The 14478-nt window shown below is 35.2% G+C and overlaps 1 protein-coding gene across 1 annotated transcript in view; it reads left to right on the top strand.

Annotated features, from left to right (window-relative positions):
* Window positions 1-1689: 1689 nt before the first annotated feature.
* Window positions 1690-14478, top strand: part of RunxA (Runt related A) — a 34425-nt gene continuing 21636 nt past the window's right edge. Inside the window, exon 1 of the mRNA XM_068761822.1 lies at window positions 1690-2107. Coding sequence (XP_068617923.1) covers window positions 1690-2107 — 418 coding nt within the window. The remainder of the gene's footprint in view (window positions 2108-14478) is intronic.

The following is a 14478-nucleotide window of genomic DNA, read 5'->3' as shown; positions in this document are numbered from 1 at the left end:
ATAATACGAAAGCTAAGTAATAATAATGTCAGTTTAAAATTTAGAATAAACTTTCTCTTCATTATTAAAAAATGCTAAATAAATTAAAGAAATGCCGAAATGAAATTAACATTTATGTTACATATTTTATTTTATTCAAATGTCATGTACAATCTTTCAAAGTACTATAGCATATTATAGATGTTGAACCTACACCACATATTTTTTTTTGGTTGCTCTTAATACAACGTATTAAAAAAATAATTAAAATATGTAGCGTTACATGTGTACGTTATTTTTGTATTTAAAATTCACATAAAAATCGTCACGTTATGGACGTGTTTTTAAGGAACACAAAATTTATATTAACAAATATGTAAAAAAACTTTGATTCCTGACATACGCGTAGCAGTGCGGCGTAGCAATCTACGGTGTATAATCTCGTTGGACTGAATTATCAAAGCCGGTTTCCCATTCGAAACCACCTGATACTTACATATGAAATGAGGCAGTGATATTTCATTAGAAATGCGAATTAAATTCAGTTGAAAAATAATAACACCACTTTAAAATTTTTAATGAAATAAAAATTAATGGCTTCTACAACTATAGTTTTGTCCAGTTTCTTGTGTAAACATTTACGTATCGATTGTTGATTTAAAAAAATAGTAATCACCATATTAAAATAAAATATCGATTTCAATTTGCACTCGCACTTTAACAAAATTATACATGAAGTTAAAACGGTATTATTATCAAATTATGACCTATGTATATTATGTGTAAAATGAAATAAATGATCACTGGTAACTATCACAAGCGATGTTAGATTTGCATAGCGAAATGACGCCAGTTGATTAGATGCTTTGAAAGTTAGCGTCATCGACGGTAACGGCGGCGAGTCAAGGCGGGCGGCGGCAGGCGGGTGTCGGCTGGCTGAGCGGCCGCTAAATGCCGCAAGAGGTGGCGCCGTCCCACTCGCACGCACGCCCGCGGCGATCCTCTCGCTCGCACCGGCGCGAACACGTGTTTATTTGTATGTTTTATCCTTCGGCGGCTTTAAACCCTGCCCACCCCGACCGCAAAGTGCGCTCCGCCGCCCGCCGCGCCCGCGCCGTCGCCGCCTCTCGCTCGCCGGCGCACCGACTCGCCCGCGAAACTTTGTCCGAAGTCGACGGGCGCGGACGTACGCCGCGTATTAATAGCCGCCGCTGGCGGACACCGCAAGCCGGCACCCCACGCGCCGCGAGTCGCGACGCGGACGCCCTTACCGACGCACGCACACAACCCCTCTCACATGCACCAAACTTAATTGTTGCGATTAAAAAAAAGTTTACACGATAGCACGACGTGCGTACTACCGCGTGAATACCGAAGTGACGTTGAAACTAGTGAAAAAGTTTACGTCGCGCTCGGGGGAGTCACCCTCGGCGCTCGAAAAAATCGGCCCCTCGCGTCCCGCCCGCCCGCCGCCGAACTTTTCATTCACCGGGAAAAAAAGTGTGGCAAGGCCGCCGTGACGTCACCGCATCAAGTGGCCACGCGCTCGTTTCCTAGCAACGTGCTCGTACTCGCTTCTCGTCATTGAGCCCGTCTAAACAAATGTTCCGCGTTACCATGAAAGTGAAGGGATTAGCAGGTGCGTTGCCGCTGCGGCAGTTGTGTTGGATGTGAAGTGAAATGTAGCCCGGGGTAAAGACAGTGGACTCTATGTGTAGCACACAGCGGTCGCGGGTGTCGAGGATGCACCTGACGGGGGCGACGAGCGGCGCTGTGTCACCCGACACCAGCTCCACTCTGCTCCACGAGACTTACACCAAGATGACGTCAGATATACTCGCGGAAAGGACGCTGGGCGACTTTCTATCCGAACATCCTGGGGAACTGGTCAGAACTGGCAGTCCTCACTTTGTATGCACGGTGTTGCCACCGCACTGGAGGTCGAACAAAACTTTACCGGTAGCGTTTAAAGTTGTAGCCCTGGGCGACGTCGGCGACGGCACACTGGTCACCGTACGCGCTGGGAACGACGAGAATTGCTGCGCAGAGCTAAGAAACAGCTCAGCTGTTATGAAAAATCAAGTAGCAAAGTTCAACGACCTGAGATTCGTCGGCCGCAGTGGTCGCGGTGAGTGCTGAAGGTGCAGTTATTGTTACACATTGAGTATTACTATGAAAACGGTATAGTAAAAACCTAAGGTATTCATAAATATGCACTTTCAAATTTATTTACGCATTCATATAAACTGTATGCAGAAGAAAAATATGATTTAAAGTTATCGTTAACTAAAAATTAAAACACTAAAAACCAAAATTTATCAAAAAAAAAATCAATCGAATTATATGGTTACGGATCGTTTTGAAATCTATATAAATCACATAAGAACAAATCACTTGTAAAATGCGTCTTTAAAAAGGAACGCTACTAATCAGTTTTTATTTATTTAAAACTAAAAACTTCCTGTTTTCTTCTTCCATGAAAATAAAAATTAATGACGAAACAAAAATCTATATTTTTAATAATAGTGAAAGTAGCAAGTGCAACACGATTGAAAATGACAAAATCAAAATGTTCCTCAAGTTTACAAGTTAGGGAAAGACCGTGACATTGGAAAGTATAAGAAACTTTTTCCGAACAACTTAAGAAACTCGGGTGAATGTCAAATAGGGAGGGCGGTTGTGCGGACATCCGCTCGCGGCTCGCCCGCCCTTTTCCTGAGAAAATTTACTTTGCTCGAATGAATCACTTTGCTAATTTGATCTTTTAATAACAATATAGGCACCAGTAAATGTTACTTATTTTAATTTATTCTCCAAACTTTTTTTCTGTAGGCAATTACAGTAGAACTTGATTATATTAAACAAACCATATAATATCCACGTATACACAAATCACTTATTCACAATACACAAAAAATTTTTGTTAATTTTATAAAAATGTGTTAAAAAGCCCCTAAAATATTTAAATTTACTAAAAGAAAATTTGTAATAATGGTTGTTTTGTAATCATTTTTCACGCATATAATATAGGCACAGCAGATATCTAGTACCGCAATAAATTGATAATGATTCTTAGGACAAATAGTTATAAAAAATTTTTAAAACGTAATAAGTTTTATCTTCTTCAATATTAGCTTTGACTGTGAATAACAACATCCGTTAATTTCCATCAACGTTTTTTTATAAACTTGTTTTGTATATTTCCTAATGATATTTAAAGCGTACTTACATTAAATCCCGTTAAAAAAGACACCAATTTATATCGTTTAACAGTAGAAGTATTTACTTAAATTACCGTATACCTGTATAATATTTATATTTTATTCGAAAATTACAACCGCAAAGTTTTGAATCTATATGGTGATATCTTTAAATTATGAAAGACCTATTTAACTTCGCTTAAAAAAAACTTACTAACATTTGCAATCGGCAAAGTAAAATGTACCAGACTCTACCTAGAGAGGTATTAATATCGCTTGCCTTTAAAAATAATTTAGATGTGGGGATAATTACAACACATTACTTATATTAATATTAACCATAGCCAAACTATTTTAATAGGTTATTATACCGCGTTATTGTATCACCACTTCTCTTTACCACATTTTCAATTTTCTCTTAGGCATAAATAAAATCGAAGTTGTGTTTAATATAAGATTTCAAAATCGAGTCGTAAATATAGCGATACATAAAATGGTTCTAGCTTAAACTTGTAACACTTGTGTATTTAATGTACGAAAAATATTTTTAGATTAAAATAGGAATTTGTTTGCGAATCACCGACGTCTAGCAATTTAATTCGCGTAAGTTCACAATAAATTGGCGCATGCTAATCAAAGGCTAATAATTCAACTGAATTAAAAAAAATGTTAAGAATAGCTGTTTACGTATTACACACCATCTCAAACAATTTACATAAACTTCAAGTTAAATCTTGGTACAAAACAGGTTGTGCGGCGAAAGTTAAACCTGTGTATTTGGTTGTTCCTACCAATCCTGTACAATGGTTAATATAGGCATCCGAATATCAAACGTGCCGTCAATACTCGCTAACAAACGCAGTTACGCTCCCCCATTGCCGAGCGCGGGCGTTTTCGCTTCCATTTTATGCGTTGTTCATACGTCGCTTGAAATTGAGACTAGAGCACAGTATATTTTAATTCTGTCTATATCTTTCCAACATATAGCAACAGACTTTTCTACACATAATATAAATATTATTGTAAATTAAAGTATCACAATTTGAATAGCGAGATTTATTGTAGAACGAATGTAACCGATATAGCGAAATGGACTAACAAGTTAAAGTCGCAATGGACATGCCAGGCCACATAGCGCGCAAAACAAATGGTCGCTTTGGCCTTTAGGTTCTGGAGTTGCGGCAACGGACCGGCAAGTGAAGCGTAGGAAGGCACACAGACAATTTTGTTTGGGTCGGAAGCAGCAGCATGCAGGCCTGTCTTATTGAAAATCTATGAAGGTAACCTTTGCCCAGCAGTGGACATCTAACGGTTTTAACGATGAATATAATGAAGCTTTTAAAGAAGCAACTATGACATTTACAGTTACTGTAAAAAGTGATTAAATAGTATTCAAGTGATCAAATATAGCAGTATTCAACAAAAACTTTATACTAACAAATTATTTCAGTGAATTACTAAATGGGTCGATGTGAGATAATTCATGACTACGATCAATATCGAAAAAAAAAATATTAACGGTATTGGTGCTACAAAACAGGGATTTTCTATTGCGCTTTGATCTGAATAGTACTTTAGATTTTTGTTCTAAACTGTCCATAAGATTTTGTTTGTCCGAACAAATTATACAAATTAATTACATTAGAAATATAATTATATATTAACATCGTTTTAACTCAAGGTACAATTTATATAACTATACCAAATACTTTAGCGCGTATGAATATATAAATCACTTGATAGCAAAGAACCCATGATTAGTATAGTATATATTATTAGTAATATTCATTCTTAACTATGTTATTTTAATTTACTTTCTTTCTATCGGAATGCAATATGCGGTCAATAACTACTGGCAGTAAAAATCTGCACGGAAAGATATCAAAGTATTTAAATTTTAGTATGTAGTAATTCGAAATTTGGAAATGGTTTTAAATTCGTATCTTTTTGCGTTATTCATTATTTATAAAACTTGTTTTTTGGAAAGTGTGTACTATATGCTAATTGACAGCAAATGAGCATTACATTTACCTTTTCAAAACCTTTACACCTGTACTAAATACTCTTTACTTGTTATTTATTTACCCAGTTATATAACAATTAAGTAAAATATTAAATACAATGATTAAGCACTACGTTCCAGTCTTGCAAAGACGCACTTACGATATATGTTTTAAACAAATACATTTGATTTTTTTTTTATTTTGGATATACTGCATATGCATATGTCACTTACTTATCATTGCGTATGAAAATTCCACAGTGGTAATTTATGCATTAAAGCGGCAACAAAAAACAATTATCGTCTGATAACGTGAAACAACGGCAAAGTATCTTTGTAAAGCAAACACGTTTAAATTATTTAACTAAAAGGCCTATGTTTAAATAAATCCTTAATGTTATAATAATAGTAGAAATAAATTACTACGATAAGTAAGGTTACAAATTAAAGCTTAACCTGCGCAAGATTGTGTGATCAATGACTTGAATAACTTTGACTTTTTCGACTTGAATGACGTTTGCAGTGTAATACTGAATTCTTGGCTCAGCTTGTCGCTTTCTTGTGTAAAATACTAATGAATATACTCGCATATACTCACTTTCACACACTCGTGCTAATGTTAATATTCAGTTTACTTTTTATTATGCCAGCCGTAAGAAGTCCACTGCTGCATAGGTCTATCCTATAGATTTTCAATAGGAACGGTTGTTGGAAGCAATTTGCGCCCAGCGTGTTGCGATGACTTTAACACATTCCTTATCATTAATTCCATGTATTCATAAATGTTATGTTCCTATATTAATTCTTATATTCGTTCAAAACTAAGTACCGAAAAATAATAATAAATATTATTATTGTTTCCGAGTTGAATCAATAACCGCTCTGTTTTTCATTTCAGAAAATGTTTTGTATGTATACACAGATATTTTAGGAGCAGGAGACTTTCATGTTTTGTATTGATTAATTTGAACGTAGCAAGTATTCGGCTGCAATGAGACTGGTTGTATAGCTGAACCATTGTCTGTAACGGAAGAGAGAAGCTAAATTAGACAAGCCCAGTCGCGGACAAACGGCCTTTATTCAAGCGAAGCCTGTGTACGTGACGTACAAATCTTGTTACGTTGACGAAGCTTTCAGATACAGGACGGCTTAATAACTTACAACCGATATTATTGAAGTTTTGACATAATAAGAGAATTAATTTTATTTCATTGTTATTATTGGTAGCGTGATAGACGATTTTTGTATACATATTTATTCATGTACATTTATTTTTACAAAAATTCGATAATTGTACTACTATTATATATTGTATGGAGATGCAGATTTCTACTAAAAATATACATTTATTGTTTATTTATTAATGCAGTGACGAGACTTATTATAATTCCATTCAACTAATGAATATTACATGGCTTGTCCATAAAATTGATGTTTTAAATTAGGCATTCTTACAATGTGTCAATTTCGACCATTACTTTGCAATTGTTAATTATTTATGTAAGTAATTACTATAATCTAATATATAAAATCCTTGTGTCACGGTCTGCGTGATTGAACTCCTCCGAAACGGCTCGACCGATTTTCGTGAATCTTAGCGTGTATACCGGCCTGGGTGGAGAATAGAACATCTATTTTTCATCCATCTATTTGTTAAGGGTCCACCCCTAATGTTTTTTTATTTTTTTTGTTTTTATTTATTTATGATACAGCATACAAAAATACATACAACCCTAAATATTAATCCCTCTACGCCCTTATTTTTAATTTGATTTTTAATGTTTCCTTGAAATTACATACATGGCAAAATAACTTTTGCGGTATCAGCTAGTTTCACAATAAAATCAATATTCTTGGGCACTGTTAATATAATTCAGAAATAGGTAATAAAACTATTTATGTTCCTACTCGTATTATAAAACAGATATGAACGAATATAATACACTTTTCACAAAGATAAGAATGTAATAACTGACAAAGTAATATACACAACCTATAGAAATAATACGTTAAAAGAGATACAACTTTCTGGTCTCGAGGGAAAATCCTACCTGTGATACCCTTTCGCTGCGGGGACAACGAAAGGGTTATATCGGTCTCCTATCGGGTAGTCTCATAGGTTTCTTTCACGCTTTATTTTGAAAACTACATGTACATTTCCGCTTAGTACAATAGTATAATCACCGTTGGTCTAGTATCTGAACGTATTAGAGTAGACCTGGAGTTTCTTACCCATTTTCATGAAACGCGAGCAAAATTAGCTTACGCGCCACAGTGGGCCCAGGACATGTGTTGGAGTTAGGCATTCTCTTCGCAGCCGGAGACCTGGATAGCGGAGGAGGGTACACCACACCTTCTACCAATTTCTATAATATGGCTCTTATATTGATAAAAATCTTGTGCCATGGAAACAAAAGTTTAAGGCGGTACTACAAGTACAAGAGAATTTTTTATGTAACAATAAAAAAACAGGTCGTATTAATTCCTCTAATCTTTATCTAATTAGCGAACAAAATTTGTCAAAAATAATTCTTACAGCAATAATTTACATCCAAAAATTGACAAAATATTTTGTAAATTAAGGTTTAGTTTAAGGTATGATTCAACATTCAAGTTTTTGAATAAGTTAAACTGTTTTGATCAAATATTATTTATATAGTAATAAAATTGTCGTATCCACATATTAATAAACTTACCAGCTAATCACGCTTGTATAAAAAAGTTGTATGTAAAACACAGAGTTTACTTGTTTAATGATTTTTGATACGCGTTAAATGTAGTTGTTGCTTTTCCAACATCGGAACAGGCGACGCATTATTGGCCATTAAAAAACATGTTTCAAGATACCACTCGAACACGCAACGATTTCCCTTGCGATTTATTAATCAACATTTCATATGCAAGCAGCTTTGGAAATTTAATTTTTCAATAATAACTTTTTACGAAGTATTTGAAAACTTACCAGAAAAAGTTGAATGGAATCAGTATAATCGTTTTCAAGTTACAACGTGACTAAGAGAAATAGGGATTAGTGTTAATAGATCAAAATTAAAAACGTAAAATAAGAACAAGTGAAAACAAGTTGCCGGTTAATATAAATATAAATGAATGTATGCGATGAAGTATTAAAATATGGTGCTTGACTCCAAAATGAATTCTACTCACTAACTATGGTTTAATAAGCCAATTAACTCTTTAATAACGAATTACAATGTCAGCATATCGTAACATATTATTTACATTTATATATCGAACAATTATATTCTAATCCTGATGAGCGAAGGTCGAAATTAATTCCGGATTAGAGCGATAAACGTTGATCATAATTCACCTAGATTTTGCGGTACTTTTACATTTTAATATAAGAATGGTAACAAATGAGCATAAATTAAATTGACGCCTCTGGTAGGTTTCTAAGTTTGTAATATTTATTTAGATAAAGTGCATACATTTTCGAAAACGATGGACGCGGGCTACTTTTAATTGATCTTATTGAAAATCTATGAGCACGCTAATGTCCAGCAAAGGACGTTAATAGATAGATAGAGCAGCTCTTCTACAAAAAATTTGTTATAAAATCACTTAAAGATATCACGTAATATCTATTTTTTTAGTCATTTTCGTTTTTCAAATTAGAATTAATTCTTACGCGCTACTGGCAACAGACCATAAGGTCTGTTCGTTTGTAAATCTTGTACTAAGTTTTCTTTACGTACATCGAATAGAAGTCTGTGGAAAATGGCTTATACATTTTGCCCAGTATATATTCGATCCTGTTTTTCGTACACTGAGACCCTAGATTATACACCCTAGAATGATTTACGAAGCACAAATATTATACGAAATTTATAACGCATTGACGTACATTATACACATATACACCTTTGTCTTCATAGTAAAGTAAAATTAACGTTGAATTCAGTATTTTTGTGAAATGTTTTAAATATGTTTTTTTTATACTAGTAAATATCGAAATGTATTAGAGGATTTCACTTGAGAGAAAACAGTTTACTATAGGTAGGATTTTGAAATCAAAAATGCTGTGTCCCCAGATTGGGTTATATAAGTATCCTGCAAGTATATTGCAATCAATTCTACATCACACACTCCGATTTCTCTCTGATGTAAAATAATGATCTTTTTTAAGTCTTTTTTACCTTGACACGTGTAAATATGTATAAAAGGATATATTTTAATAAGTAAAGTATTGTAAGATAGGTTACGTAATCATTATGCTAATATTACAATTTTTCACGAAGTTTAAGCTTTTATAATAATTTCTCCTCAGAGTTTCTCATAAGCTAATATTTTGCTCTTAAAATGTCTAAATATATTAGGAGAGGCGAGAATATCGAATGGATATCGCGTAAAGTAAGCTGCTGCGCTAACAAAAAACCGTCTCGGGCGTAACCACAACTCGAAGTTCCGTAGTGTTTTAATCTAAAGCAATATTTCAGAGCTGTGCAAATGAAAAGTTAGTCTCGGGTAAGACTTGAAGAAGCGGCCCGCCTTCTCGCTCGCTAACCAATGGAAAATGGCGGAAAAGCAACGTCTTCCCCGGAGGCGGGGCTCCGCCGCCTGCGGTCGCATAGCCATTTGAATAAAATTTTTCCTTTGAAGAGTTCTTTTGCGAATATATATCGCGGTCTGCGCGGAACGGTCGTAAGGAAGCCTTAATTGCTATTGCAGCCCGCTCCCACTCGCCTTTTTGATCTCAATAATGTTTCTGAATTCTCGAATGTTCTCGAATCGATTGCTCCTTGTTTTAAGTGTATTCGTGTTTAAAATTAACGATATTTTTAATTTTATATCGCATCAAGGAAACTACAATTGTAAACGAGCAAATATACCGTTCATTCGAAGTAAAGTACGAAAAGACGTTAAAAGTTGGTCGGGTTTGTCGGGCGACACGCAAACATCGTGTAGACAGCCGCCGCACTCACGCAACCGCCATAACCGGCCCTTGTCAACCATAACGCGGCCGCAGCGACCGATGGCGCCCGGTTAACCGGCAGCCCCGGCCGCCGACCCGCCCGGTTAACCAGACGCCGGGTTACCCGGTTAGCCGCGATGGAAAACTACCATTTCATTTATGGTTTCGGGGTAGTTGTGCTAACTAAGCCGAGGCCGCAAGTTGCGTAACTATGCTTTGTGGCGACGAGCGCCCACACGCGCCCACACGCTCTATTAGCCAATCGACGCCTGTTGGAACTTCGATACGAACACGCAATCATCTAAATCTTACATTGCCGCTGCCAGTTCTAATGATTGATACGCCGACAGACAGTTCTCACTACGATTGTGTCTACACTTTTTTAGACTTGCTTAATTATTATAACTCTATTAATTTCTAATAATATGTATTTGAAGATTTAAAACTATCAATAAAATACAACTATTGAAAATGTTTTGAAGTCAGCCCCTATCATTAAATCTATAATTCCTGTCGTAATTTGGAAAATTTTGAGTACAACCAATTTATTCTAAACTCTCCACTGGTGCAATAGAGCTGTAGCTAATAATATATTCATTTTTCATAAACTTTCCGGGGTTCTATTCACATACGTCTTAAATAGGCATATATTAATAGACGGTAAAGAATTACTTTCTACAAATATTACTTTAAAAATAGAATTTATTGTTACATGAAATAAACTTCAATAGACATAACTTCTTAGCATTTCATGTATTCACATTTCGGTTGCCGGGTTCATCGATTCGCAGGGAGACAGACCGGGTACGTTGCTTGGGGCTGACTACCCACGTAGCAGGTTTATGGATGCCTCCTTGCAATGTACTAGCGATCACTGTCACCGACCAGACTTCGCTAACTGTCCAATTTTCAATTACCTAATAATGCTATTTTGAAAACTTATTCTAAAAATGAGCGGATCGTCGCTCTTGGCTTAAGTCATTTAATACAGGGAAGAGCAACACGCGGCCCGCCGAGCATTTCTAAAATTGAATTTATTTTATCGACTCATATTCATGAATATATTGTCATAAATTTAATTATATAAAATAGTGGTACATGCTAAACCGACACATTTAATTAATAATAACCACTGATCAAAACTGAGTGATGCGCGATTAGAAACCTGCTTACGTATTATATATACGCTTGTTTCAAAAAAGGTGTCAAATTTGTCAGTAATATTTAAATATTTTATTTTTTTCAGTTCTTATCTTGTTTATTTTTATTTAACATTAAAATTTGTGTATCTTCCTATTCTAAAGTTTATTAAAAATAAAATTTTGTAAATTATGAGTGTTACATACATATATGTGCGACAAGCCAAAAAAATATTAAATTTAAAATGGCCCGTTGATTAAAAAGGTTGTTCACCCCTGCTTTATCAGGTTATAGGCGGATTTAATACTGAATCTGGATACGTTTTAACATTTATTATTTAATGAAGAAGGTTAGCAGTGGATTGTTTGGAGTAGTGCCCTGCGGTAGAGGACTGAGACTTGCAATCGTAGGTTGCGGATTCGATTCCCCGGATGTAATTTACACTTTGTGCATATAGGATTGCCACTACTCACAAACAAGTTTCTAGTCTATGGGCGGTAGCATTCTCTGCGTACCATACTACCATGCGATCGTCATCTTGTCGCTCAGCGTGGCGATTATGGTATATCCCTCATACATATCTTTAGGAGAGGCTAATGTCTTGCATTGGGAGTGCAGTTAAAAAGAGAGAGAGAGAAAAAAAGAAAAAGGATTAACTGAATCGTCTCTCTATCAAGAGATTTTACGATTGCCTATCATTTTTATTATATATTACCAATATAAATACATATTATTAAAAAACATATACATGCATAAAATCTTTTGTCTTTTTAAATTGAAACGCATCCATAATATATGACAGGAAACGGTCAGATTCGTATGTATATAGCTAGTTACTCATTATTTTTTGAGTATCATAGATAAATGGTACAGAAATTAGACAGTATAGTAGAAACATTTTATCGCCTGTTAAAAACAAAAGTACAATAGCAAACTTTACCAAAATTTGAATAAAGAAGTATGTTAAACTCGTTTACATAAATGCGATATCGATGAAATATATTCTCTTTGCCTCCGTAGTATGTGTGAGGAGGCCTACGTTGTCGACAAACTGGCAACACCTCCGCTTACATCAGCATATTAATTCAGTCAATTAGCGCGCATAGGGCATTAGCACATCGTTACCGGGCGACACAGCGCTCTAATCGCCGCGACTGACAAGGCAAGGAGTGTATTTGACAGCTGTCAAATTGGATTGCATCCAGCTATTAGGGAACTTCGTGTACGACGCCGACTCGCAACCGAATAACATGGACAGGGTGTGAAAAATAAAACTGAGGAATTTGAAAATAGAACACTATTTTTTCTTATTTTAGTGTAATTGATATTGACTAAAGGAATCAATACGTTTTTCAAGGATCGAGTTAAGCCTATCTTTTCACATTAAAAACATCAAAAAACTTCCTTTATCAACATTAACAGTGTTTCATTTAAACAATTATTACTTCTGTTAGCCGAAACAATTTTCTTAATAAACTTTTTCACTTTTTTGAAATATTTATGTAATGATAATAATATATTTATAGAGCACATTATAACTATAATTACAAAAGAGTACACAAGTAATAAATATACACACTAATTTGAAAAAGGCATTAAGGAACATACCTTAGTTGTAGTTGTGCAATGTTAAAGTATCCCTGTACGGATGTGTATATTATTTTGAAAATCTTATTTTATAAATAATTTATCAACGAGGCTTTATATATGACATTTATTCTTCATCGCTCCGCAAAAATAGTCATTTAAATACACTTTGAAAGTTATTGCTAGTGAGAAAACATAATTTTTTTTAAATTTTGGTTTGTGGTTAGAATAGACATGGACGTGGACTGTAGACTAAACATAAATTACAATCCTTTAGGTAACCCGCTTACTATTATTGCAATCTCTTGAAATTAAGTAATAGTTTTTTGAAATATGGAGCCTGCGAAGGAAGCTACGGATACCGTGGACACCGTGTCAAGAAGAAACAACAGATCTGTTTTCTATCAATTTCTTATTAAAACCAAGCTCCACCATCAACAAGCGGATTCTGGACTAATCCGGCCATAGCTCGTAAGACAGAGAGCAACCAGAGATTCTCGATGGACTGGTTGTCATAGGAAAAGTAGAGGGAAAGATCAAGAGGATAAAAACCAGCCCCATGAGCGGGCGGTGATGTGCCTCACAATAATGAAAGCACGCAAAAAAGCAGGCGATAGAGACCTGTAAAGGCAATTCGACAATTCTTCGGCCAAGGCTTTCCAGGAAGGATGCGACCTTCAGCAACGAAGATAAAAGACCAACAAAATGTGAAAACACTAGAAAATAAACAATTGAAAAACAGTGAACACTATCTTCCTTGTAACTAAAAAGTAATACTTTATTAGGGAAAATGTTTTTTCTGGTCTATATGATTTATGATACAGCTTATAATAATATCAAACGTTATGTAAAGTATTTATAAATACTTTAAATACGTATATTACGGAGATATAGTCTCAGTAGTGTTTTTAGAAACTGTACTACGTCTACTATGACGACTTCGCTAACATAATTTTAGTGATAGCAACACTCTTCCATTACGACACAGTTTTGTAGAATTTTCTAATATTGTACTTACAACGTCTTTAGACATTAATAAGACAACTCTTTTTTTTAGACCCATCAACGAGCCATTTGCTTATATTCGTCCACTTTCAATAATAACTTTGTAACCATTAAGTTTATATCTTTACATCACAGTTATATCGTAATAAAATGTTACACCGATCTTATCCATCCTATGCTGTCTTTTCTAGCGTGTACTGTACCGCTGTAGCTGGGACACTATTGTCGAGAAGTGCGACTTTGAAACGTTCCTTCCCTAACCACCGGTTCACTGCAATGTCTAATTGCTACAAAACTGTATTTAAAATTTAATTTCGACAAAGAAGCTTAGTGAGACTAAGTGTAATACATTTAACTTATATTTGGTAAATTCTAAGCAGTGTAACCATATTGAAAGAATAAATATTCACTTACTACTAGTCTGTTTTACCATAACGCTACCGAAACCGCTATACTGCGCCTTAGGTATGAGTGCGGCGAGACGGGGGGAAATATCGGCTGTTCGTTTGCACGAGCACGTGGTGACTGCGGTCATGCTCTTATCTCCTCTGCCCCCACCTGACAGTGACTTCTTAGCACGCGGTACAGTGGTTTCGGTAGCATTGTAAAATTTTAGTTTAACTAAAGTTTTG

This window comes from Battus philenor, unplaced genomic scaffold, assembly GCF_028537555.1.
Source record: "Battus philenor isolate CCGP_79_NKW_IND1 unplaced genomic scaffold, ilBatPhil1.0.hap1 SCAF_15, whole genome shotgun sequence".
Lineage (NCBI taxonomy): Eukaryota > Metazoa > Arthropoda > Insecta > Lepidoptera > Papilionidae > Battus > Battus philenor.
The sequence above is the reverse complement of the archived record's forward strand: the minus strand, read 5'-3'. Positions and strand labels throughout refer to the sequence as shown.